Source organism: Chionomys nivalis, chromosome 23 (genome assembly GCF_950005125.1).
Source record: "Chionomys nivalis chromosome 23, mChiNiv1.1, whole genome shotgun sequence".
NCBI lineage: Eukaryota > Metazoa > Chordata > Mammalia > Rodentia > Cricetidae > Chionomys > Chionomys nivalis.
In genome coordinates, this window is record NC_080108.1 from 14,328,891 (window position 1) to 14,355,562 (window position 26,672).

The 26,672-nt window shown below is 52.6% G+C and overlaps 1 protein-coding gene across 3 annotated transcripts in view; it reads right to left on the reverse strand.

Annotated features, from left to right (window-relative positions):
- Nucleotides 1-1,058: 1,058 nt before the first annotated feature.
- The window catches only part of Znf710 (zinc finger protein 710), a 65,923-nt gene continuing 40,309 nt past the window's right edge, over nucleotides 1,059-26,672 (reverse strand). For all 3 annotated transcript variants that reach the window (XM_057755927.1, XM_057755928.1, XM_057755929.1), the window contains exons 2-5: nucleotides 11,977-13,465; nucleotides 8,081-8,272; nucleotides 7,626-7,800; nucleotides 1,059-3,719 (exon numbers count right to left, since the gene is read on the reverse strand). In XM_057755927.1, the coding sequence (XP_057611910.1) occupies nucleotides 3,550-3,719; nucleotides 7,626-7,800; nucleotides 8,081-8,272; nucleotides 11,977-13,437 (1,998 nt within the window). In that variant the 5' untranslated portion in view covers nucleotides 13,438-13,465 and the 3' untranslated portion in view covers nucleotides 1,059-3,549. The remainder of the gene's footprint in view (nucleotides 3,720-7,625; nucleotides 7,801-8,080; nucleotides 8,273-11,976; nucleotides 13,466-26,672) is intronic.

Consider the following 26,672-nt stretch of genomic DNA (forward strand, 5'->3'; position numbering starts at 1 on the left):
CTCTGCCTCCAAGTGCTGGGATTAAAGGCATGTGCCACCACGGCCCAGCTCTGTTACACTCTTAAAAACAGATCCTCCCAGGCCCTTCTTTGCATGGCTGCCCAGGCTTTCCAAGGTCTTTCCGAGGTCTGTGTAGCAGTGCTGGGAATCGAGTTTAGCTAGGCCAGCATTTTATTACTAAGATCGCTAAGCTGAGCCAGGTGGTGGTGGCGCACCCCTTTAATCCCAGCACTCAGGATACAGAGGCAGGTAGATCTCAGTGAGTTCGAGACCACCCTGGTCTACAAGAGCTAGTTCCAGCACAGGCCCCAAAGCTACAATGAAACCCTGTTTCGAAAAACAAAAACAAAACAAAAAAAAGACCACTAAGTTGTATTCTCAGCTGCCTTTTTTTTTTTTAAGTTGATCTTATGCATCCTAGACTAGCCTCAAATTTCTTACATGACCTTGAACTTCTTAGCCTTCACCTCTTGAATGCTGGGTCATGCCACAATACTCTGTGCTGTGGATCCAGGGCCTCCTGCACAGCAGGAAGGAGCTCTACCAGCCAAGCCTCATTCGCAGCCCTAGCCACGGGCTTTAAAACCCTTTTATTATTTTATGTGTATGGGCATTTTTCCCTGCACGTATGTCTGTGTACCATGTGCACACAGGGCACGGAGGTCAGAAGAGGACACTGGATCCCCTGGAACTGGAGCTGTCGTGGGTGGTGGGAATTGAACCTGGATCCTCTGGAAGTGCAGCAAGTACTCTTAACTGATTACCTACCCATCTCTCCAGCCCCTAGGTTTTATGTTTGCAGATGCAACAACCTCAGAGTGGGAATAGTTGGGGGGAATAAAAGTCCCCCAAACCAGCTATGTCAGTGCATGCCTGTAATCCCAGAACTTGTTGGAAGATCACCATGAATTTGAAGAGCCTGTCTCAAAAATCAAAAGCAAAACAAAAACTCTGAATAGGTCAGGTGTGCACACATACTTATAATCTTGGTTTGGGAAACTGAGGCAGGAAGACAGTTGCATTTTAGGCCAGCCAGGGATAGACGGCTAGACCCTGTCTCAAAGCCTCTCAATACTGTAACGACAGCAGTGGAAAAGAAGCCGGGTGTGGAGGGTACACATCTGTAATCACAGCTCTCATGGGTAGATTTGGGGTACAGAGACCTTGTCTCAAACAAAACCCTAAATAACCCCACCCTTGGGGCCTGGAGCGTGTCCCCCTAAGTGCATGGCAGGTCAGGTGGCTGGGACAGTCTTGCACTTCCAGAGAGGGAGGCTGTCTGGTATATGCCTGGGGAGCCTTGCTGGGACCTTCGTGGGGAGAAGGGCCACCAAGAGCAGTGGGAAGAAGCATGTACAGTCGCCTCACTAAAGAATATCCATTTATTTATAATTATTGCTAGGTAAACTTCTCTTTTAAACAGGAACATAAAAACACAGTAGGGCTCTGCACAAGTGGAGTCTAAACAGTTGGTTTGTACACACGTCAATAAGTTAAAGTGGAATCCGACCAGGGCTTGAGCTACCCTTTCCAGAAGGCTGGGAGGGGTGAGGCCGGAGCCTTGCCAGGACCGTCCCCAGCTCCAACTGTGCGCTGTGTTGTACCTTCCTCTCTGCATTGCCCTGGCACAAGGCGTAGGGCCGGGGGTTTTCTGAGCATGGTACCCCTCGGAGGGTTGTGCCAATGGCGGGCTGGGAGGCAATGAGAGACCCCACCCAGGCCAGACTTCTCCCTTCTGTTTCCAAGACCAAGGCCACCGCATTGGCAGGAGGAGGAGGTACAGGGTGCTTTTTGGTACCAGGGGAGAAAGTCATTGTGGGAAGAGGTAGTTTGCAGGGGTGATGCCTTCTGCTCAGCAGGAGAAATGTCTTGTACAGTGATGCCGAATCACTAACACCTGAGGGTCATCATGGCGGGCACCTGGGAGGCTGGGCGCCTTGGGAAACCACATGTGGGCCAGTGTGTCCACCTCGCCCCCGGTTTGGAACAGTTACCCTGAGGCCTGGCTTGGTGTCTCACTTAGGGACACAGGCTTGGGGGCAGTCGCACTTGAGATCAGCACCTTCCACCCCAGCTGGGTCCCCCTCTTGGTTTTTCAGCCAAAGCTGGTGGCTTCATCTGTGCCTTTTTGGGGTTGGCCCTGCCTGCTCCTCCCCTGAGGGGCCTTGGGATTTATGAGCAGGGTTAGGGTACTCTGGAGTTTCTGAAGGTGTTTGTCACTACCTGGAAGGAAGAGGGGAGGAAAGTGGGCAGGTGAGAGGGGGCAGCTGGCTGCATGGAGTCAGAGACCTTGGTTCCCTGGATGGCAGAGCCACTGGCTGGAGAGGGCCTGGTAGGCTCTCTGACTCCTTCCCTCCTGCCTTAGCCTTCTGAGGCCCCCCCAGCTAGTGACACACCTCCTGGGGTCAGAGCACGGGTCCCTCCTGGGCCCAAGTACACAATGCCTGGCTGCTTTAGGGAAGCTGGGAGTGCACAGCACACAGGAAATGGCCTCTCCATTGCTCCATCAAAGATGACAGACGAGAGAGTTGGAAAATTACCTTTAAAATATCCTCACTTGCCCAAAACTGAACCCTCCCCTCCCCCCATCTATGGTTTTCAGTTTCCTTTTTAAAATATGCCCTTCCCTGGGAGCCTGCTGAGCCTCAACTCACCCACTCCTTACAACACCTGCTCGCTCATAAAAACAAAAACAAAAACCGTTCTAGTCCTCCTCTTGGTCCCAGGGATGTCACCCTGCCCTTCCCCTTGGCTCAACCTGTCCTTGTTAATGTATGCCAGACACAAGACTCCTGATTTTGTTTGGTGAGGACACTGGTTGGTGCCTTAGCTTGGGACAGAACTGGATGAAGTTCACCGAAATGCACACTGGGGACGTTCTTCCCAACAGGGCCAAGGACGAGGAGGCTCTGCTGGCTGGCTGGGAGGGGGCTCTGGAGGCTGGGCTCCCCGGCTCTCCTACAGGCAGGGCCAGGGCTAGGGCCGCATGCATGTCTGGAAGGAGCAAGGGGAGGCCCAGGAGGTAGAAGGCAGAGTGCCCTGCCTGGCTGTTGAGTGACAGGGGAAGGGAAGAGGTTCTTGGGTCTGAGCAGGATTGGGGTGGGCAGTGCTGACCAGTGCAGGAGCTCAGATGTCCTTAAAGGCCAGAGTCGGTGTAGAAGAGAGACGAGGCCTGGCTCAAGCATTCTCTTCCTCAGGCACCCCCATGGGCCTGAGGCAGCTTGGAGAAGACACCCAAGTCTGTGCCCCCATGCCTGTAAGAGACCTCACTAGCATTTCCCCTACCCACCCACAGCAGCAGGCCAAGGAGAACCAGAGCTGGGCCTCCTGGTTACCTTTCCCTCACCGGGATGCCTAGGTCTACGCCCAGCTCCCTGCAAGGACAGTAGTACAGTCTCCATTTGGTCTAAAGGTCCCTAGTGGTGCAAGTGACTGGGGGGGTAGGGAGGGGGGATGGGCAGCGGGCAGTAGCTTGGTTCTGGGCTGCAGAGATGCAGGCCTCAGAACGTGGTCTCACCCTGTGCCCTCCCCACCCACTCAGCGGGCCTGCTATAGCACATTGTAGTAGGCCATTTCTTTCATGGCCTGCTCAGTGAGGGCGCTGGCCTCCGTGCTGTTGTCCACACTGCTGTAGGTGTAGGCGTTTTCCTCGAAGTCCTCCATCTCCTGTTGGCTGTCAAGTTCAGAGGGGTCGGGGCCTGCCAGCTCCATCATGGGGTCTACAAGAGAGGGGCATAGTTAGGCCTAAACACTGGCCATCCCCAGTGTCCTTCGGGCAGTGGGGGGACCTTAAAGTCCAGCTATTGTTTTCTCAGTCTTCTCATTCAGATGCATGTATGGACCCTACCGCTGGGTGTGAGGGCCTCGGGCAGAACAGATCCTTGGCTTGGCCTTGACTTCTGGCTTATATTCCCTCACCCCTGCTGGGTCACTAAGCCCTCCTGGGTCAGTCTCCACGATGTCTGTCACTGGTCCCCCTTCCTATGTGACTCATTTAGTGCTCACTGCCTAGTGCTTCCCAGATTTCATTTCATCCAGTGTCAGCCTGCAGGCTCGGTTTGCAGGTCAAAAGGTTGATCAACATCCCAAGGTCATCCGTCAAGTAGTGCTGTGATCTTGCAAAGCTCTACCTCAGGGTGCTGTTTCTCCACAGTTAGGGTACCAAGCCCTGCCCCACCCTGGGCCTGGGTTCTCAGCCAAGGTAGGTTGTCAAAGCACCTTTGGAGACAGAAGACTGCCCTTGTAATTCTGTCAAATTGAAATAATCTTACTTATAGAGCTTGCTGTGGCAGCAAAGCCAGAGCGCCTCCTAAGGGGATATGAATTGGTATGAACTGGTAGCCCTGAGAGACTGGCTGGCAGGGACTGAGGCTCACGGGCTAAGTCCATTCTGCCTGGACACAGACCCACCCCAGGTCTAACCTGATAGGTCCAAGATGGGCTTCCTAACCTTGACATTACTTTCATCCGGGATCCTTTGCCACCTGTCCCACAGGATGTCATAGTATCCTGTATTCTACCCATCAGATGCCAGGAGCATTTTCCCAGTTATGACATCCAAATGTCACTTGTGGGAGTCAAACTCACCCCACATCTGCCAGCGAGTGGCTCGGAACTGGCATGTAACCTAACCCTGACCGCTGGGTCAGAAGGAAATGGCTTATGGGCAAGTCATTGGCTTTAGGAAAGGGAGGCCGCTTTCATTCTTTTCCTGGATGTGCCAGGAAGCTCAGTGTTCTGGTGGCTTCTGGGGGTCATCTTGAGTCCAGGAGAATATGTTGGGGCTGTGGGGTCTCACAGAGGTAGCCTAACCCTGATGTCATTGTCGAGGGGTTGATCTACCCACCTTTAAAGATGTCCTGAACTTTCAATCCTCCTCTATGCCCTTTTATATAAGCCCTGGCTATCCTGGAATGTACTACATGACCAGGCTGGCCTTAATTCAAATGACTGCCTATCTCTGCCTCCCTGATGCTTGGGATTAAAGATGTTCTCCACCATGTACAGCTTGCTTTCTTTATTTTGACTAAATCTCATGTAGCCCAGACAGACTGTCCTCAAACTCATTATATAGCCGAGGATGATCTTGAACCTTTGGTTCTCCAGAATGCTGAGATCAGAGTGGTGCACCTGGCATATGGGTTGCTGGGATCAAACCCAGGGCCTTGTGCCTGCTAAGCAAACGCTCTACCAGCCGAGCTACCTCCAACTCCTTCAAACTGTGGAGTTGCTGCGTGGAGCACACAGAACCCTCCTGACCTTGTAAACGAGGTTAAGTGTCCCAGCAAGCTGAGCCTAGGTGGTTTTCCCTTCAAAGCCTACAACCATATCATATTCTACCACTGGCTATTAAACAAGCCAAGCGTCCATGACCCCGCTTTATCGCCATTATGTCCAGCCGGTCTTGAACTCAGTATATAGTTGAGGATTGTGCTGAACTCCCAGCCTGTGTCCCTGTGCTGGGATTATTGGTGTTTGCCAGCCTCATCAGGGCATGTTCACTGGCCCACCTCCCTAAATCACAACCAAGTCTGTGAGGTGTTTCACCTAGAAAGAAGCTACCTATTCCAGCTTCACAGCAGAGCTATGTGGGTATCCAGCCGACAGCCAGGACCCATGGCCACTTCACTCATCTGTACAGTCAGGGAGGGACCAATGCTAAGCATTCCTGGAAGTGAGGAATGAGATTTGACGGCTCCGGTCATTTGCAAAAGGGCAAGGTTGGCTTGGTCTCTGCTGAGGAGTAGCCACAAGGGAAGTCCACTGTAGTAGAGCTCTCAAAATAATGTACAGGGAACAATCCAAAGTGCTTCAATACTTGGACCCCAGCCGGGCACCTCTGGAGTCCAGACTCAGCCATATTCAAATGTGCTGGAGCCATAATGTTTAACGCTATTCTAGAGGCCCCAAGTTTGACTGCCAGCACCCATGTGGTGGCTCACAACTGTAACTCCAGTTCCATCAGATCCGACGGCCTCTCCTGGCCTCCACTAGGCAAGCACATGGTACACAGACACACATGGAGTCATAACACCCAGACACATAATTAAACGTTAAAGGAAATCCTCAAGTCACTCCCATGGGCAGCCAACGAGACATCATCCTGTAAGGGCTACATCAAAGGCATTCAAAGGAGGTCTATTGGAAATGCAATCCCTTTGCCCCATCCAAGAAACTGCTGGAAGCCCAGCCATTTAAGCCAGTTTTGGGGAGATTCTGAGGAGGTACATTAAACAAGGATCAGAGAGAGCCTTTGATAATGCAGTCTGGGGCAGGATGAAGCTGGCATGTCCACTCCAGACCATGTATATCACGGACTACAGAGAGCAGGCTATAGGGTTCCTTCTTACCTACCAAAACAGTCTTGGAGAAACTACTGGAAAATTACCTTCAACAAGCCAGTGTCACCTGCTTTGCCAGGAACTCCAGGCCATTTACTGGCCAAATGCTCCAAAACCAAAGCCACTAGTCCTTTGTAATGAATTGAGAATGGTTAGTCAACTCCTCTGGCGTTGCCAAGACACTGCCTGGAGAGACCTCCTTGGGAGGAGCCTCTGGGATGCACCTTCAGCTGCCTCCTCCCCACAATGGAGCTGGAGACCAACGGTCAGCTCAGCTGTGACTGGACAGAAGTGGGGGTGTCTCATAACAACTTGAGATCTCTGCCAGTTGCCAAGATACAGGATTCTCTGGAAATTGATTTTCCTTTTGGTTTTCAGGTTTTTTGAGAGATCAAGGTCTTATGTGGTCTGGTTTGACCTCAAACTTGTGGTAATCCTCCTGCCTCAGTCAGTATCCCAAGTGCTTACACTACAAGTATGTGCAACTGCACCTAGCCTCTCTGGAAATTCTTTCAATTATGACTGTTATTAGGTGATGCAGGGGCTCACTGTGTAGCCCCATGCTGGCCTTGAACGACAGTCTTCCTGCCTCAGTTTCCTGAGTGCTAGAATTGTGAATGTGTACCACACCACATCCAGCCCTCTTCGACCTTGGCTTCTATTTTAATTCTTACATTACTTATTTCTTTTATGTTTCCCTCTCGTAAAGGTTAACAGCAGGGCTATCTGTCCCTCTCCTGAGTATGTGGCTCTCATTCTTTCCAGCAGGCACCGTGGCTGGTTGATTGCCCTAACCTCTCTCAATGTCTGAGAATTCCCATGTGCACTGGGAGGTGTGACCTCAGTTTCCCCCTTTGTCCCTTCCCCATCCGTTTATTTGAAATCACCATAGTGTCTCGTGATAACGATGGGAGAGATGGCTCATCTACGGCTCTTGTGGGTTGTGATCGAGTTGCTTGCTCTCTGCCCTGCGGTTTCTGCTAGAGGAGTGATAGCAGAGCCAGCCTCCCTCTGAGGGTCACATGAGTTACACAGCACTCAACATGTGTAAGTTATGCTTTTTATTATTGTTTTAGTGAGCCCATGGAAGTCCTTGGAAGACGACATAAATACCCCATTATTGCCACGACGGCTCCCCAGGCTCTCCCTCTCTCCAGACCTGAGCCCACCTCAGTGAAGTCTCGGCCTTGGCCAGCCTCCCTACGCCCCTAACTGGACAGGAGACTCCTGAGTGCGCCATGCCGCTGTCACTCCTGTTCTGTCCACTGCGCACAGCCCACCCACCTTGGCTGTCCAGGCTGATGTCCATGACGCCATGCTTGACCTTCATGTGCCGGCTCAGGTTTCCCTTGAGGTTGAACTTGCTGGAGCAGTAGGGGCACTTGAATGGCTTGCTGCCTGCGTGCAGGTGCATATGGCCCAGCAGGTTGTACATGCGGTTGAAGGACTTCCCACACACCTGGAACAGGGAAGGCGGCAGAGGGTTGTGGCGAGCCTGCCATCCTGGCCAATCTCCTCCCATTTCCTGAGCACACACACAGCGTGCTGTCCTTCCCTGTGTGACCGGAGGGAGGCAAAGGACCGCTGCTCCTTGCATCTCCTGCCTGCCCTGCGCTGGAGGTAGGAACTGCAGCTCGCATCACCGCACCCTTCACCCCCACTTGAGTCTCTGATCCCCACCTGCCCTCCTCAACCCCTCCAAGCCCGGGCAAGCACCCGCTGTGGGGACGGTCCCATACCTTGCACTTGAATGGCTTCACGGGCGAGTGCACAATCATGTGGGTCTTGAGCGTCTGCTTCTGCACAAAGGTCTTGAAGCAGATGTGGCACTGGTAGGGCCGGACGCTGGTGTGGATCAGCATGTGGCGCTTCATGTTGGCCTGCAGGGTGAACTCTCGGCCACACACCTCACACTTGAACTCCTTCACGCCCTGGGGAGGCAGAGGCACCGCTCAGGGTTGGGGCACTAACAGGTGTGGCGCTAGGGAATTCCTTTTCACGAAAAAAGCATATGTGTGTGTACGTATGTGTCTGTATGTATGTTCTGTGTATGTACGTGTGCGTGTGTGTACCACTTTCAGAACTTGGGTCTCTCCTTCCACCAAGTGGGTTCTGAGCAGCAGGCTCTGTTATCAAGCTGGGGGCAAGCAGCTCTACCTGCTGAGCTATTTTGCCAGCCAGTTCTGGAGTATGGCAGGGCTGTTGTTCCAGGATGCCTTCCAGCACAAGGCAGACACAAACAGTGTGCCTTCCCATCCCTGCCTGCCAGGTAGGTGTGTACCAGTGTGCAGAGATATAAGGGGGTCTGTCCATCCATCCGTCCGTCCGTCCGTCCATTCACCTCTCAGTTCAGTCATGTGTACCCGCTAGAAGCCAGCACCACAGGCCTGTGGTCAGCAGGGCAATGCCTTTGTCTGGACAACTTTCATTACACCAAGGATGTGCAGCCAGGTGGTGGTGGCACACGCCTTTAATCCCAGCACTCAGGAGGCAGAGGCAGGCGGATCTCTGTGAGTTTGAGGCCAGCCTGGTCTACAGAGTGAGTTCCAGGACAGGCTCCAAAACCACAGAGAAACCCTGTCTGCAGAGTGGTGGTGGTGGGGGAATGTGTTTATCTTCACATTATCTTCTCTTGGGGGACAAACCCTTTGGAAACACAATTAAAGCTGCGCTTCTGGGGACAGAGCTCAGCGGAGGAGAGTCTTCCTAGCATGTGCAAGGTGTCCTAGGTTTGAGCCACTGAGGCTGAAGCAGAGACAGGAGGAGCCAGTGTGAGGCAAATCAGAACTATGCAATGAGAACCTGTCTATAAAAAAACAAAAAGTTGGTAGGAGTAGGGAGAAGCGAACAAGAAAAAGCTGCCAGTCATGGTGGCACAGGCCTGCTAATCCCCAGATACTCAGGGGAGATTGAGACAACAGGGTTGAAAGCCCAAAGGTAGGCAAGTCTATGGAGCAAATTCAAGGCCAAGAGAGACAATTTATCAGTAAGAGCCTGGGGGGTATGGTGGGGCTGGTTAAGAGCACTTGCTGCTCTTCCAGAGGTCCTGAGCTCTGTTCCCAGAACCCATGTGGAGGCTCACAACCTTCTGTCACTCCAGTTCCAGTTCTGTCACCCTTTCTGGCTTCCATGTAATGTGGTATACATACATACAATACATACATGCAAGCAAAACACCCCTACATGGAAAAGTCAACATATAGAAGTAAATATAAAAAATACATAAAAGTATTTATATTATATCTATAAATATATTATATATAAAAATAAATAAAAGTAAATATAAAAATATATAAAAGTAAATATGCGCACTCATCTACCAAAGATTATGTCCTGGGTTAATCACCAACACTTGGGAGAAAAAGGAAACCTTTGTGCATCCCAAGGAAAAATGGCTAAGGCTCAGCTCTGCATAAAACTCTTGAGTAGCGAAAGCTCCCTGCTCTTCCTCAGCACCCTTGAAGGTGTGTTTTCCCAGCGCTCCCTGGAGATGAGAGCCACCCGGAGCTGCTCCCCAGCAGACAGCCTGGAGCCCCAACCTAAAGAGGCCCATCCAGTGGGGTCTGGGATGGCCCGGGAGTTTTTAGTTGCATTAGTTCCCCACCCCAGGTGATTCTTATCGTGGAGACACTGGTTCCAGAGCAAACTGTCTGGTCTGAGCTGTTGCAGGCCTCTTTATGGCCCGGAGCTGACACTCAGCACAGGACTGTGTGCACAGGGGACACTGGGAGAGCAGGAAGAGAACTTCACTGGGACAGAGGCATGTCTACGGTCACAGCGGCTGTCCCAACTATCGAACAGAAAACTTTGGTGTTATGTGTTTTCGGGCATATGTGCTGGTGACTGAACCCAGGGTATTTATGATATTTTAGCGGAGCCAGGTGCTCTTGCTGGAAATGTACGCCCTCATTATCCTGTGACGGTGGCAGGCCACATGACCACCAGGGGGCCCCATTTAAGAGTTACAAGCACAGACGTGTGGAGTGGGGTGGAGAGGTGGACAAATTAAGACACTGACACATAGTTTCAGCTTTCGCCACAACCCTTTATCTCTCAGCACATAGGTAGGTAAGGGTTGAAGTCTGAGCAGAGGAGAAAGATGGCAGATACACAGTGCACACATCATCCTTCACGCCCACCCTCGCAGACATTAATAATCAATCAGTCTTGCTGATGAGCCGAACTCAGTGTCAGAACCCTTAACATTATAATATTATATTAGCAGCTGCTACAGCTGCGGTCAAGCCTCTGTACTGGAACCTGCCGATGCTCCCTGCCCTAGCAGAAAAGTTCTGGGGGCTGGAGAAGTTCAGGCTCCACATCTGCCACGACAGGTCACCGTACAGAGGAAAGGCTACTCACAGCTTTGAAAGGTTAAGTTGGCTGGAGCTTGAAGGAAACCGTGGGTCAGCCAAGTGCCAGCACGGGACGGTCAGTCCTAAGAGATTCCATTCTACCTTCCAGGGTATAAGGGCATCTTGGGGGAGGTGGTGATGGCTGAGAGGCATGGGGAAGAAAACCGGTGACCTGGCACCAGGAAGAACTAGAAAGTCATATATATTTTGCTTTCTCCTAAAGGGAAGTCGAAGGTTTTGTTAGACGTTTGTGATAACAAGAACTCCAAGCTACCCTCTGCATTTCTGGAAATGGTATTCACCCGCCTGTACTCAGTCCTGGGAAACAGGGACGGACCCTTGAGCCCTGCGGGAGTTCCACAAGCACTTCACACCAAAATCTTTTACATTCCTCTTCTCTCTGTGTAGGGTGTGTGTGTGTGTGTGTGTGTGTGTGTGTGTACGTGCAATTAATTGCCCAGGTGCAAGCACAGGTGTCTTCTCCAGTTGCTCCTCCTGATTCTTTGACCTCGCTGAACCGTTTTGGCTATGCCAGCTGACTAGTGAGCCGAGGGCACCCACCCGTTTTCTCTCTTCACTGGTGGGGCGATGCACACTGCCATACCTAGCTTTTATGGGCGTGCTGGCAACCTGAACACAGCAAGAGGAGGATTGACAGGGGCCGGCAAGCACTTTACCCACTGAACCAACAACTCCCCGGGCCTCAAAAACATTTTAAAGATTAGTTTTTCTTTTCTTTTTTTTTTTTTTGGTTTTTCGAGACAGGGTTTCTCTGTGGCTTTGGAGCCTGTCCTGAAACTAGCTCTTGTAGACCAGGCTGGTCTCGAACTCACAGAGATTCGCCTGCCTCTGCCTCCCAAGTGCTAGGATTAAAGGCGTACGCCACCACCGCCCGGCTAAAGATTAGTTTTTCTCAAAAACTCAGCTTAATTGTGTTTCCAATACTCTACTAAGATAAACCTCTAAGTATGAAATTAAGTAAAGTCTGGGCTGGAGAGGTGGCTCGGTGGTTAAGGAGCACCCAGGTTAGATTCCCAGCACCCTATGGCAGCTCACCACCACCTGTAACTCCAGGCCCAGGAGATTTGATGCCCTCTTCCGGCCTCCATGGGCATCAGGCATACGCTGTGGTTCAAAGACACACATGTAGAGAAAACACTCAACAGATAAAATAAATATAGGTACACGGAGAAAAAAGTTTACCTGTGTAAATCTCATCCGGGACCTTGGGGTGCCGGAGAGGGCGGGACAGGTGGAACAGCCGAGGCTGGTGGCCTTACCTTATGGGTGAGGGAATGCTGCTTGAGGTGATGGATCTGGCTGAACTCCATGCCGCATTCCGTGCACACGAAGGGCCGCACGTTCTGGTGCTTGAGCATGTGGTTCTGTAGCTGGCTGCGGTAGTGGAAGGACTTGTCACACTCGAGGCACTGGTAGAGGGTAGGGCCCTGGTGGGAGGCCAGGTGGCGCTTGAGTTGGGTCAGGGTGGAGAAGTCTAGGCCGCACTCGACACAGACGTGGCAGCGGCCACTCTCGTGCTTCACCTCGTGGGCCTTCAGCTCGCTGGGGTAGGCGAAGCCGCGGCCGCAGAAGTGACAGCTGTAGGGCTTGACCTCAGAGTGCAGCAGCATGTGGCGTTTGAGGTGGCTGGTCTGAGTGAAAGCCTTGTGGCACACCTGGCACTTGTGGGGCCGCGTGCCCTGGTGCGTCAGCAGGTGCGTCTGCAGGTGGCTGGGTTGCTTGAAGAGCTTGCTGCAGTGCGGACACGAGTGCGGCTTAATGCCGTTGTGGCCCAGGATGTGCGTCACCAGATTGTACTTGGACGTGTAGGACTTCTCGCACATGCGGCACTGCCAGCGTTTCTGGCGGTCACCCGCTTCCACCAGGTAAGAGTCATCAATCTGCACGTTGATGTCCAGCCGGTCCAGCTGTGCCTTCTTGTGCCGCTCCACCGTGGAGCCTGCCGGGTCGGCCTCGAACTCACTGGACTCCTGCCACACGAAGCCCTGCTCTGGTTTGACGAGTTCTGGCGATGTCATGGGGGGAGGGTCAGGATTGCTCAGGGGGGCCAGGTGGGGCGGCTCAAAACCACATTCGGTGGGCAAAGTCTCTGGTCCAGGTAGTGCCATGCTGGGCTCGGGGAAGCCGTCCCGAGTTGGGTTGGGGAAAGGAGGATCGAAGGGGGCCATGTCCAACTCTGGCCTTGGAGTTCGAGGCAAGTGCCGGAGCGTCCGGGGCTTGCGGCTGAAGGCGCTGAGGTCGATCATCTTGACGGCACTGCTCTGCACCAGGGCCTCGCAGCCGCCACCGGCCACCTCGGCAGGAGCCTCTGCGGGGCTCGGGTCCTTGTCATCACCAGGCACAGATACCTCATACACTTCCTGTTCCTCTTCCTCTTCCGCTTTCTCAAACTTGACCTTGGGTACCAGCCGCACGGGGGGCCGTGTCTTCCTCCGGGTGTGCTTCTCAAAGGCTGCCTCTACCTCCAGCACCTCCTCTTCTGGGGGCTCTTCCAGGGCTCGCCCATTACAGGCCAGCTGATAGATGTCGGGCCCTGGTGGTCCTGGCTCCCCCACGGCTGTTCCAGACAGTTCTGGCCCTAGGTCTGGATAGAAGGCCTCAGCACTTATGGTGGCTCCAAAGAGCTCATTCTCTGAGACCAGGCCCAGCACGGCAGCCTGAGCCAAGGACAGCACCACCACAGCGTCCGTCTGTGTCCCTGAGTCCATGAAGCCCTCCATCCTGTGGCGGCCGGCTAGGAGGGCATTTCTGTGGGAGGAAAAGAGCATGTTAATACTGTGAGTTCTGTGCTGAGGGGGCAACAGACTCAGTGAGGACAAGGGCCCAGCTAATTTGGGGTGTGTGTGGCTCTGATGTCATGTGACCCCTGCCTTGAGAATGGGATATGTGTGTAATTACAGGGAGCAATGACAACCTCTGTTTGTCCAGCCATCCCCTCCATCTCTCTACTAGGGCTTGGGTAAGTCCCACCTCCTGAGTCTTTCCATCTGTAAAACAAGGAGGAGGGTTGGGCTGCGTCTGTGATTCTTTCCCTCTGAGACAGGGTCTCACTATGTAATTGGAGTTGGCCTCAAACTCATTATCCTCTTGCCTCAGCCTCCCGAGTACGAGGATGACAAATGTGTGCCTCCACACTTGGCTGTTCAGTTTCATCACCCCCCCCTTCTGTGTGGTGTATGCACGTGTGTGCACGTGTGTGCTGTAGGTGCGTGTGTCATGTGTGCGCCTGCATGAAGCCCAATGATGCCAGGGTTTATCAGTTAATGGGTCTACCTGGCCAGCAAACCCAAGGGATTCCCTGACTCTGCTTTCCAGCTTGGGGGTTACAGCTATGTGCTGCCACATTCTTGGAATCCCCACACATACACCTCTGAGACAGGGATTTTCTGTGTAGCTTTGGAGCCTGTCCTGGAACTCACTCTGTGGACCAGGCTGGCCTCAAACTCAGAGATCTGACTGCCTCTCCCTCCCGAGTGCTGGAACACTTGAAGTTTTTAATTGGGAGCTGGGGTTTGTGCAGCAAGCACTTTGACCACTGAGCCATTCCCCAGCCCATGTTCAACAGTTCTTAAGCTGTGTCTCATAGGTTCTTCACGGGGCCCTCAAAAATATGTTCCAAAATGCACAACTATGACTCTACTTCCTCTGAGACAGGACCTCAGTGTGTAGCTGAGGCTAGCCTGGAATCTGCTATCTGAGAGCCTGAGCCTCCCGAGGGCTGAAATTATAGACGTGTGTCTCCAAGCCTGGTGATTTATGAATGAAGTTGAACAGCTTTTTAATTTTCTTTTTTGCAGAGCTGGGGATTGGACCCGGGGCTTTGAGCATGCTAAGCAAGCACCCTTCTACTGAGCCATAGCCCCAGCCCTTCTTTTAAAAATTAATTACTCTATTATTTTAAGAACTGATTTTTTTTAAAAAAAAAAAACAAACCTACCCACTCAAAATATAATGTGCCACATACTAAAACACATCAAGAGTCCCATGGCTGTGCTGCGGCTGGGGTAATTAATTCTGCACAGACCCCGGGATGTACTGAGGTGTTAAACAATTGTTGCCATTAGCGATGGCATGGCTGCACGAACGAGGAACACACACACACACACACATTAAAAACAATACAGCAGATAAAAATAGATTAGGCTCCAAATATGGGCTACTGCCGGTCAGCCCTAATGCTAAATAGTCTATCATAGGAGCCATTGTTTTTCTTAATTAACTAAATGCCATATGCATAGATATCTAAACACACTGATATAAAGATAGCTTTAGCTGGCACGGGAGTTGTGTGTCAGATCCGATGGCGAACGCTTGTGAGACCACTGTCTGACTTGACTGTTAAAACTGGATCCCAGGTTCATATCACGTTCTGTAATCTAACAGATTCTCATAAATAATAACCACTGTACCCCTGTCCAGCTGTGAAACCAGCAAAGGCATCCTCCTTCCCCTGGTTCCACGAGTACCATCAACCCCACCTTTGCACAAAGTGACCCCTGCTCTGGTGCCCCTTCCCAGCAGGGCTTGCATGCTCTGCCGCCAGTCTCCTGGCCCCATCTGCCGGCTCTCAGGCCCATGCTGGCTTCTCCAGGTTTGTGCTATGGGTGCCTCCTCCCGGGGTTCAGATGCTCGTGTTGCCTTGCCCTGGCTCTGTTCCTGACACACTCCAGAAGAGGGGCGACACTAGGGGGTGACAGGGCCAGGCACAGGGCTGGTGGGCAGTCCTTCCTCAGGAAATCAGCCCAGGCCTGGTGCTGCCCTGCCCCCCAGCACTCAATGGAGCTTCCTCTTCCTGAGGCTGCTAAAAATACCCCAGACAGGAATCCGGCCTCCTTGCAACAGACACGAAAGCTTGGACCATTAAAGCTCAGAGCAGGGCTTTGGTGGAAGGGGTCAGCTGGACTCCTGTGGGGGCTTCAGGGTCCATGTGGAACTCTCTAGGGGGCTAAACTCAGCTCTGGACACCCTCTACTCCATGCCTAGCTGCACTTGACTAAGGATTTCCCACGTCAGTCACTTCTAATGGATTACAGAAGGGCACTTCTGTGCCTCAGTTTCCCTATCTAAACACCGGGAATGAAAACACACAAGAAAGGCACAGAGTCCCGAAGAGCATAATGCAGGACCAGGGTCTTAGTTAATTACAAAGCCCTAAGGAAGAGTGATGAACAATAGCTTTATTGTCCTCGATCCCCAGAAAGAAGATGGTTGCGGGGCTGAAAAAAAAACCTTCCATCCCTGGGCCCCAAATTCAGCAAAGCTTTGGTGATTGCAAGGACACCTGTTAGGAACAGTGAACTCGTGACAAAAAACATTGCCACATCCCAGCTGGGTGGCAGGCCTCGTGGTAGACAGGGGCTCTGTCTGCATGGAGCCTGCAGGTGTCCTCCTGGGTCCATCAACAGTCCAATGGCCACTGCCACTGTTGCCTTTCCTGAATATACTGAGGTGTCGCTGCCTGCCATACCGGTCCATCCCAGACACAGCACAGGGCGGGAGCCCGAGCGTGTGTGATGGCTTTGAGCAAACACTACACTCAGCAAACTTTCTAGACTTTCCCAGAGGCAGAACCTTTGGGGAGGAGGGACTGGTCATCTTTGGCAAAGTTGTGTTTGGAACCCAGCACTGGAAGCCGGGTGTGCCGGCACAGGCCTGGAATATGCCAGCACTCGGTAGGGAAGCTAGGGCTGGCCGTTCAAAATCATCCTCAGCTACAGACTGAGTTTTGAGCAGCTAAGAGTAACAGGTCTGCTACCCCCTAATGTGTCCCAAATCTCAGTTCCTTCATCTCACTCCTACAGAGGGTTTCTGACTTTAAAGAGACACAAGATGAGATAGTGTGGCTTTCCTCGGAAGCCCAGTTGTCACCCACACTCTTGCGACCTCAAGAGAATGGTGCACAGGGCCTACTTCCCATGTAGACAAAAGAGTGACCACTGACTACAAGCCTACCCTGCCCGAGGGAGCAGGAGCGTGGGTCTGGTTCCCTATTGTGAGAGAAATCATCCAGTTAACCATCCGAACTGGGGTCCCCTCCAACAAGGAGACACCCCTAATGTCAAACATACAAGATGTAAACTAAGCCTGTTCCAGGTCGCCTGGCCTCTTCCTCCTCCTCCTCCAGAAACAGACGGTTTTCACTGGAGCCCATTCTGGCTATCAAAGGGGGCTTGCCCAGAGTCGGTGCTCTTGGAGGGCCGAGATTAGGGGCTTAAAAATTGTCAGTCTGTCCTGGCAGGAGATGCTCTACACCGTATTATTCCTGGGGGCTCCAGGCCCCATTTAACCCTACAGCAACCCGACTCCACAGACCAGGGAATGGTGCCTAAGCCACAGTGATGGGCATTCTAGGAGCAGAGCAGGGCTGGGTGGCAACAGGCATCTCTAGCACCCAGGGGACTCCAATTCTGAGGCTGCCAAATCTGGAGGTCACATCATAACTAAGTGCAGGAGCAGCCCAGAGCCAGCTGAGGCCCAAGACCTGGTGGCAAGGGCTCGGCTGTGTGTCCCTGTGGTCTGGTCTCCTGGTACAGCCATGTACACGCATGAATGTGCAGAAGGCGCTCTCCTGAGGTAGAGGTGGAGAGAAAGAGATGCTAAGTGGCCTGCCGCTCTGCCTGTGGGTCTTATGGGCAGAGATAAGTGGAGGGGAGGTAGCCTCCAGCCCAGTATCCCTTTCATCCACTTAGACCAGTCTTTTGGTTTAGCTGTCCCCAAGTCCCCTGGCTCCTTCTCATAGGCTACAGCCCTTCTATTTGATGCCTTGACCTAAACTGCTCAGGGCAGAAGAACCTACACCACTTGTGGCACAGGGATGCTGCAGGCCCCCAGGGCCCCCGTGGCTCCTCTCTTCTCCAGGCAAAGCCTTCCTTTATCACTTGTGCTGGGGACTCAACCAAAGCTCCTGCCAACATCCAAGAGAAGAGAGCGTGGAGGGCCCTGTGCTCTTCCAAACTGTGTGGTTAATGACGGGGTGGGGGGGTGGGGGAGCATGGCCCGGACACAGCCATTAGTGCAGGCTCCTCTGCGGAACTCCTCCCACTTCCCAGCCTGTCTTCCCTCTCCCCAGGGTGTGAAGAAAGTAAATGTTAAAGGGGCGATGAAGAGTGGCTGCCGGTGTGCAGTAATGCAGGTGTGCAGTGGCTGCCGGTGTGCAGTAATGCAGGGAGTGGGCTAAGGAGGGGAGAAAAAAAGCAGTGAGGAGAGAAGGGCGCAGAAGAGGAGTGAGATGGGGGAGGGAGGAAGAGAAAGAGGCTGTGGAGGACAAGGAAACAAAGGCGGGGAGGGGGAGGGGGTCCACACGGACACAGAAGCCCAGGGCTGCCCTATTTCCCAGGACTCACGGCACCTCTGGGGCAGAGGGTCAGGCCTGATCCTGGGAGGGAGCAAGTCTCCCTTTGAGACCCAGCAGCAGGCTTCCCCACCTCAAAGAGGGCCCCGGGCTTCTCACTGTTACTCCCAAAAGTGTTTTATCTCTGTTCTGTGGCTCCAGGGAAGATTGATAGAAGCCCAGGGACCACGGGCCCAGGGACCTGACACCTTGGAGTCTCAGTGTTCCCATCTATAAAACGGATGCAAAGGCCTACTTGGAATCTCATATCTAAAGCCCACATCCTACCTGCCTGCCACACAGGGTCCCCTCATAACACAGGGCCCTGGCAGCTCCTATCCTCAATAGGACCCCCCCAATACCCCAGCTTAAGGATAAGAAGGCTTGGCTGGGTGGGGGTGGCACACACTTTCAATTACAGAACTCGGAAGGCAGAGGCATGTGGATCTGAGTTCGAGGCCAGCCTGGTCTACAGAGCGAGTTCCACAACAACCAGAGCTCAGAAAGAATGTCTGGGGTGGGGGGCGGGAAGAGGCTCAGGCAAAGTGACCAGTGTTGCCTTGGACAGAGGTGGTTGGCAGAGGTGAAAGGGTCTAATTTGGGATTGGCAGGTTAAGAGTCAGTTTGAAGAAAGGAGGGACAGAACCTGTGACAAGATATTCCTTGCCTCTCACCACCCTGGGAGTTTTGAAAGCCAACAAAAGGAAGCGAGTGTGGTGGCTTTTTAATCTCAGTATTTGGGACTCAGAGGCAAGAGGATCTGTGAGTTGGAGGCCAGCCTGGTCTACAGAGTGAGTTCCAAAATAAAATAAAATAAAACAAAACAACAATAACAAAAATAAAACTAACCAAAAAAAAAAAAAAAAAAGTCAGGGGCGTTCTGCAGGCTTCTTGTGCCCACTAACTGCAACTGACTTAATCTGGCGATTATTTCCTGAGGGCTCAAGAGGACCCACTCCTCAGTGCAGCCTGGGCGGTAACCAGGATGGGTACTGGGAGGCCCAATTGGTCCTCAGGCCCTTCTTCTCAGTCTTCACTGAATTAACACACGTTTACCAAGCACTTCCCAAGTGCTGCCAGGGTATACAGCAAGGAGCAAAATAAAGTTCATGCCAACAGGTGAAGCCTGAGATCTGTGAGTGGCAGGAGGTGCAGCCTCACGGGGAGGGGACAGGCTCTTGGGGGAACAAGAGAGAGGAGGTCTCAGTGAGAGTTTGTCACTCAGACCTTCAGACTGTGGTCCCAAGCTTCCCTTTCTGGCCCTGCTATCTAAGCTGCCCTACTGTTAAGAAAACAGGGCCTAGGCCCTGAGGGGTGAAGAGGTAGGCTCCAAGGGTAGCCTGAAAGGGAGGAGCTGAAGAAACACGCATGGAATTCATAGGGTAGCAAAACCTCCCTCTCGGCTTCCCTGTTGTCTGCATACTAGACTTGCAAAGAGCACTTCTCAGAGAAGAAGAGGAAGCAAAAGCCCGACGCTTGCTTGTGCAAACCTTCAGTTCCTTGCTGCAGTCTATTCTGCCAGCCATGGGCCACCCACAGCATCAAGGAGTCCAAGGGAAGTGTAGCTGGATTCTCTCTTCCTCAGTTTCCCCTTTTCTCTGAGACCAACTCCATGAGCTCGCTACTACACAGGAACTGGGCCACGATCCACAGACCACACAAAGGTCTAATATATGTCAGCCCCTGCTCTGTTTGGACAATCTGTTACCCAGATGGTCTTGAACTTGTGAGCTTAAGCACCTACTTCAGCCTCCCGGCTCAGACCTCCCCTCCCAACCCCCAGAATCTTACACTGCAGCCCAGGCTAGCTTCAGCTCATGACACTCCTCACTTGGCCCCCCAGGCACCAGGGTCACAGGTGTGCACCACAACACCAGGCCCTCCGCACCTTCTTTTCAAAATAAGGACACTGAGGTCACAAATGGAGCCTTGGCAGGAGAAAGACAAGGCTGGGCTACAGGTCTCCAGCCTGGGTCCAGGCCTGTGGTCCGGAGGCCAAGTCCCCAGGACCCCTGGAAGCCACAGGCTCTCTCTCAATCTTCTATCAGACAGCACTCACACCCACCAAAGAGACGCATCTCTTTGCTTTACTGCAAAGGATGGACACACATTTCACCCCTTTCCTCTAACCGTTTTGCCCAGATCTTCACTGCAGGGCTGGAACTTTGGGGTCCCTCCAGCCCATGTTGCCATCTTACAGAGGTGGGAAGCAAAGCCCTAGGACCCCTGTGCCATACTCGCGGACTCCTGCCTCAGCATTCTGGGCAGGGCACTGCCTGCTAACATGAAGGGCTGTAAGGGCAGAATATGGGGAGGGAGGGGCCCCAAACAAGTGACACGGATCAGGCAGGGCAGGATGCCAAGCCCGATGGATCGAGAGCCCACATTCACTTCGCATTGTGCTGGCGATCAAAGGACCCGTGACCCTGCCTGGCTTATCTGTGCCCGTGTGGCCACTTCACTGTATGCTGCTTTCATTTTCCATCACAGACCCTGCCTGCAAGAGACTCTGCACAAGAGTCCCCCGTGCCAGGAATGCTCTTCCTTGTTCCGCAGCCTTCTACTCCTAGCGAGTGTCACATCTGCAGGCAATCTTCCCCATTCCACCCCACCTGCTGAGGCCTCACCCTCTAAGTTCTCAGCAAATTCAAGTTTAAATCCTTTTCTAATACTTTTCCTTGCCAGGTGTGGCGGTGCACACCTGCCATCCTGGCACCTGGGAGTTCAAGGACAGTCCCTGGGTTCCTTATCAACTCCAGGTTCACAGGTCTACACACCAAAATCACGTCTCAAAAAATAAACAAACACCCCTCCCCCCCCCCCCCCCCCCCCGCAACACTCCTTTTCCCTTCTTGGACCCTATCATAATTTTTAAGGGCTTGTTAATGATCTAATTATTATTAAGACAATCACTGGCTTCGTACCTGTCACCCCAGTTAGGTGACACTGCCCCAGGCAGACACCTTGCTCATTTGCTCACCCCAGCAGAGCCTGGTGAGCACAGACTCAAGGAGAAATAGGTTGTTAGGAGCGCAGCTTGGCAGCTTGGCAAGCTGCTATGTGGAAAGCCCGGGCTGACCTCCCTTTCCCTGAGTGGCAGGACCAGTTCCTCTCCCCATGGGGAGGGACAGCAGGCCTCCTGTTTCTGGAAGGCTCCTTGTCTTCCTTCTAATTCGGAAGTAAAAAGCACACGTGTTCTCACCAACGAGGATGCTATCTGTGCCAGACCCCCCCAAATCTCCAGCTAAACCGAACAGGGAAAGCGAACAAAACTCTGATTCACAAGTTCAGGGGGCAAAGACAAGAATCACAAATGAGCAAGCAGACAGGAGCACTCACTGGGTTTGAACCTTGCCAGGCCCTTCCATGAGCACCCCTGAGCAGTCCTCTAGAAGTAGGGGACATTTCCACCTTGCAGGTCCAGAAACTAAGGCAGTCCCTGCGGGGTGAAGCAGGCTCCCCAGGGTCTCTCTACCCAGATCTGGACAGGATCAGCTTTCAGGGTCATTTTTTCCCTCCTTTGCTAACCTATCTGGTCCAAAGGACCTCTCACGGCTTCCCTTCCTGTCACCTAGCCTCCTGTCAGGCCCCTCCTCTGCAGAGTCCTCTGCCTTCTCCATCCTGTCTTCCTCTCCCTCTATTCCTCCCCTCTTCCGTTTCCATGGCAACCCCATCCTCCGCTCTGCCACTCGGTCTGGTCTTGCCTTTCCATCTCCTCTCTTTCTCTCCTCTTTCATGTCCCTCACCATCAGTGTAGAGTCCAGCTGTCCCCCATGTCCTCCCCTGCTGCCCCTTCTGTTCCCTTTCACTCTCCTTTTATCTCCTCCAACGGCCTCTTGTCATCTCGGAGTGACATTTATTTATCTCTTGCTTAAAAATAAAAAGGAAGGAAAAGAGAAAACAGAAACCCCAGTTGATTTGGCCTGGCCCTTCCAGTTTAGTTCCAGCCTCCCTTCCCATGAGCCAAAGGGTCAAAGCTCCTGGGCTGCCAGGAGGAAGGAAAACTTCCCTAAGGAACAGACCCTCTGCCTGCTAGAGTGTTCCCTCCTTGACATATAGTTGGGGGTGGGGCCTGCTGGGAGAGGCCCCCTAGAGTAGCCTGAGGTACCCTCAGGATAGAGCAAGGCTCAGGCCCAGAATCTCCCCCATGCAGCACAAGGTAGGAATTCACAGTTCTCAGGGAAACCCAACCCAATAACCCGAGGCTCCTCTCCCAGGCCCACCTGGCCTTAAGAACTGGTGCAGGCCTTTAATCCCAGCACTTGGGAGGCAGAGGTAGGCGGACAGCCAGGGATACACAGAGAAACCTCTTACTGATTCTCAATGGAGCCAGTGCTCGTCCATCCGTACAAACAGGTGGTAGAAATCACCAATTCTACAAGATGCACTTTTTCAGGGATGGGGGTGTGGCCTAGTAGCAGAGCACTTGTCTGGCTTGCAGGACACCTAGGGCTCCCTCTCCTTGGGGGGTGGGGTGGGATTGAGGGTTTCCTCCCAGTGTCCTTCCAGCTCCCACAGACTGAGCTCCTAGTAGGGGCTAGGCAGGGAGATGGACATCTGTGTTTTTATTTTACAGACAAACTGAGAGGGACTGCTGTTTGTCTGAGTCACATGGCCTATTAACTATGCGCTTCCTTTATAGACCCCACTTCTCCCTGCACTCCAAGACACTGCAGTCCGGAGCCCAGCCTCCTCTAGGCCACTACACTGCTGTGCTTAATCTGAACTGATCAGAAACAAAGGTCCAGAAACGGATTTACCACAGAAAGGAGAGCAAGCCGATTATACCGGTAGCCTGGAAGCTCAAATCAACACAGGATGGGAGAAGTGGTATCAAGTCCCCTGGTGACATGGAGTGAGATGAAGGCGCCTAAGGGCCACGAGAGACCTCGGCAGTAGCTGAGCAACATTGTATGACAAGGAGCTGGCTGAGATCCTTCAGTCTTGAGTCCTGGGCTCCCACGGCCCAGAGGGTGCTTGGGGAGAAGTTCTGGGAGGAGCCAGGAAGGCCACGGCCTCCCTCTGCAAATGAGCAGGAGAGGTGTCTGTCTTCTCCCAGCTTTGCCACCTTGAGCTGTGCATTCTCGGCAGGTGGCCCAAGCTCCTGGGGGAGAGGCCATAAGCCAGGTGTTTACCTTCTGAGGTCATGGGTGTAGAGAATGGCACCTTGGTAACAAGACCCCTTCCATAAGCTGGGTATGACGGTGTGTGCCTGTCACCCTGGCACCTAGGAAGTTCGAGCTAGAGGACTGTTGCAGCCTTAGGGCTAGCCTGGGCTACAAAATAAATTCCAGGCCAGCCATGGTTCTGTAACAAGAACTTGTCAAAAAAGAAGGAGAAAGAGAAGGAGGAGGAAGAGGAAAGAGAGAGAGAGAGAGAGAGAGAGAGAGAGAGAGAGAGAGAGAGAGAAAGAAAGAAAGTAAGTTGGAACATGAAAGGAAGGAGGCAATGAGGCAGAGAGGAGCTGAGTGGCCCGGCCCAGGCCCTGAGGTGAAGTGGCAGCTGGGTCTAACCTCATGCCTTGCTTTCATGAAAGCAGTGTGGTAAACGCTGCAATCTGCAGCTACGGCTTTGTATGCAGAGAGGGATAGGAGCCATTGCTATCATTATTACCGCCAATGCTGTTACCTATTCCAAGGGACGGTAGGTGCTAGCAGGACAGAAAGATCTTCAATATCAGGGACCTCACAGTTTATTAGAGACAAGATTAAAAGTCACAAACCAGAAAAGGCAAATCAGACAGGAAATGAGTATGGGGGGGTGCCCCAACAGGACATAGTAACGTTCCCCCACCCCCATTTAAGGGATCGGGAATGTTCTTCCATGTAAGCTAGCACTGTGGAAGACAACAGAATTGACCTGAGCTGTAGCATTAGACTGACGTCTGCCCCTTCCTGCCATGCTGGCTTGTGTGGGCCTCGTCACCTGACCTATCCATGGGACATGATTTCTTCTTTCTAGGTGGTCGGGAGGTGGAACAGAGGCCTGGCGATGGGTATTTAGGAAGCTGCCACTCAGACAGATGCAGCAGGGCACAGGGTGGAGGAAGGAAGGGACCAAGTATAAAGGAGAGCAGTGCTGAGGTTGGAGGGCAGGCGAGGAGTGTGACCTGGCCCTGAGCCCCTCCCCTTTCTCACAGCCGCCAATGACTCATCCCGGGGCCTCCAACCCCGCACAGCCCGTGACAGTACCGCCTCTCCCAGCCGAGCTGGCACTGGTATCAGCATTTATTTTGCAATCACCCACATGCCCAAGTCAGGTCTGGGTTTACGCCAGGAGAAGCGTGATTTGGGTCTCCAGGGGGCGGGACCGCTGGAGTAGACACGGGCAGAAGCCACACAGGGAACCAAGGGCACAGACCTGGTGCACTCACTTCCATACAGGGAGATGAGGGGAAGGAAGCATGTGCAAGAAGTGGAGGGACCCAAGTCCATGCATGCTGCCCTCAACCCCACAGTCTGCGGAGGGACACGCATATGTGAGCAATGAAGGAGCAGGAGGAGGCTGGGGTCGCGGCACTGTCTTTAGGGCATGCGCACTGCGGGCTGCTGGGTCTGCAGGTACCAGATGCTAACAGAGGAAAGGCCTAAGAGAGCCTGGCTGCTGCCGGCTGCAGAAAGGTAAGCAGGGAACTTGGAAGAGAGGGAAAGTCAGAAGCAGGCAAGCCCCAGGAGATAGCCTTAAGAGTAGGTCTCTGGAGGAAGGCAGGTTGATGGATGTGGGTGAGAGATGCCCAGAGAGGAAATATGGTTCTTCTATCTGAATTACAAAGGATGGCACACAGGAGTTCCTGAGGGGGAGCAGGGTGGTGGCTCTTCCTGTGTGTCCAGATGCTGACTTTGAGATGCATGGGTGTGGCCTAAATGCCCAAATGACTTTTACAGTCAGTGATCTTTTGATCTTAAGCCAAGTGAATGCCTGGCCTTCCCTGGAGGTGGGAGGGTTCCCTCCTGGCTCTCCCTGCTGTGGGGTCTGAGGGCTAAGTTAGCTCAGCTTCTGGTACTCGGAAAGAGGGCAGCTTTCCTGGGGAAGTAGCTCAGTCTATAAAGTACTCGCTGTGCAAGCATGAAGCCCGAGCTTGGATCCCCAGAACCCACATAAAGAGCTAGGCATAGAGGTGGGCACCTGTCACCCCAGTGCTGGGGAGGTGGAGCCAGGAAGGTCCCTGGGGTTTGATGGCCACCTAGTCTAGCCAAACAGGCAAACTCTAGGTTCAATGAGACCTTGTCTCAAAAAAAGAAAAAAAAAAAAAAAGAAGAAGAAACAAAATGGTAAAGAGCTACTGAAGGCGCACGCATGCGCGCGCACACACACACACACACACACACACACACACACGCACGCACCACGTAGCCACAAAGGCAGGTGGAGTAAGGAATGAGCTTATCCATTCACCTGGCACAGCGCTGCGCAGTTTGCAAAGTCCCTTCCAGCCTGACACCATCGCATTCTCCCTACCAGGGGCTGCACTGGCCTGGCATGGACTGTGCACACATTGCTCTTGTTCTTGCGGCGAAGTGCCAGCGCTAGTGGTAGCAGACTGGCTGGCTGCCCTGAGAAATAGTGCCAGCCCGCGCACTCTAAATGCATTATTTCACTTAATCCTGACGAGGCCGTGGGGAAGCAGAGACACAGAAAGGTTCAGAACAGTTTTCAAGTATGGCTTCTCAGAGTTCGGCGTCCCAGGCGGCTGATTTCAGGGGTGTGGGCAGCTATTAGGAGGCTGTACAGCCATTTGTAGAGTTGATTTCTGCAAGTTGGCCTCGGATCTACAAACACATACACACTCACAAAATAATAAACAAATAATAAAAATTGGCTTTATCTGCCTCCCCAAGGCTTAAGAAACACTGCAGAATGTAAAAGTTTGGAGTAGCGCGGTGAAGCCGTCATCTGGACACGACATGGCCTTTGTGTTCATGAAGTCACCGTAGCGCAGCCATACACATAAGGTCAAGCTGACAGGATCAGTCAGCATCCCAAAGCCGGCAGCACCAATTCAACTGAGGGTGTCACAAAACAAAACAAACAGAATCCAACAAAAGGACATGAAGGTGGTGGTGGGGGACGTCTTAGGGGATGTCCGGAGAAGTTAGGGATAAATATGATCAGGATGCGTGTGCATACGAAATTGTAAAGAACTGTAAAAAAACTGTAAAGAAAGATATTCTCTTAAGTTTGCTTTATTTTTTTTTAAAAAAATTGTTCTTAAAGGTTATGGAGGAAGCTGGGCCTGGGGTCTCACACCCAAAAAGTTGGTGCAGGATTGCCACTAATATGCAGCCAGCCTGGGCTACTAAGAACCTCCCTGTCTCAAAAGAACAGAAAGCAAGTGTGGTGGTACACCTCTGTGATCCTAGCACTCTGGAAGCGGAAGCAGGAGGATCTCTGCGAGTTTGGTCTAGCCAGGGCTACAGAGGGAGAACCTGTCTTCAAACAAACAAAACCCCACAACCAAGCCAAACAACAAAAAGAATCTCCTCAGCTACATACTGACTGATTATATTATTAGTACAATGTATCTGCAGCCCTGAAGAGGAAGAGGAGGAGACAATTAGGGCGAGCGATGCCATTTCTGCTATCAGATGTGTGCCGTGCACTTAGGCCTAGATGGTTGCATCTGTG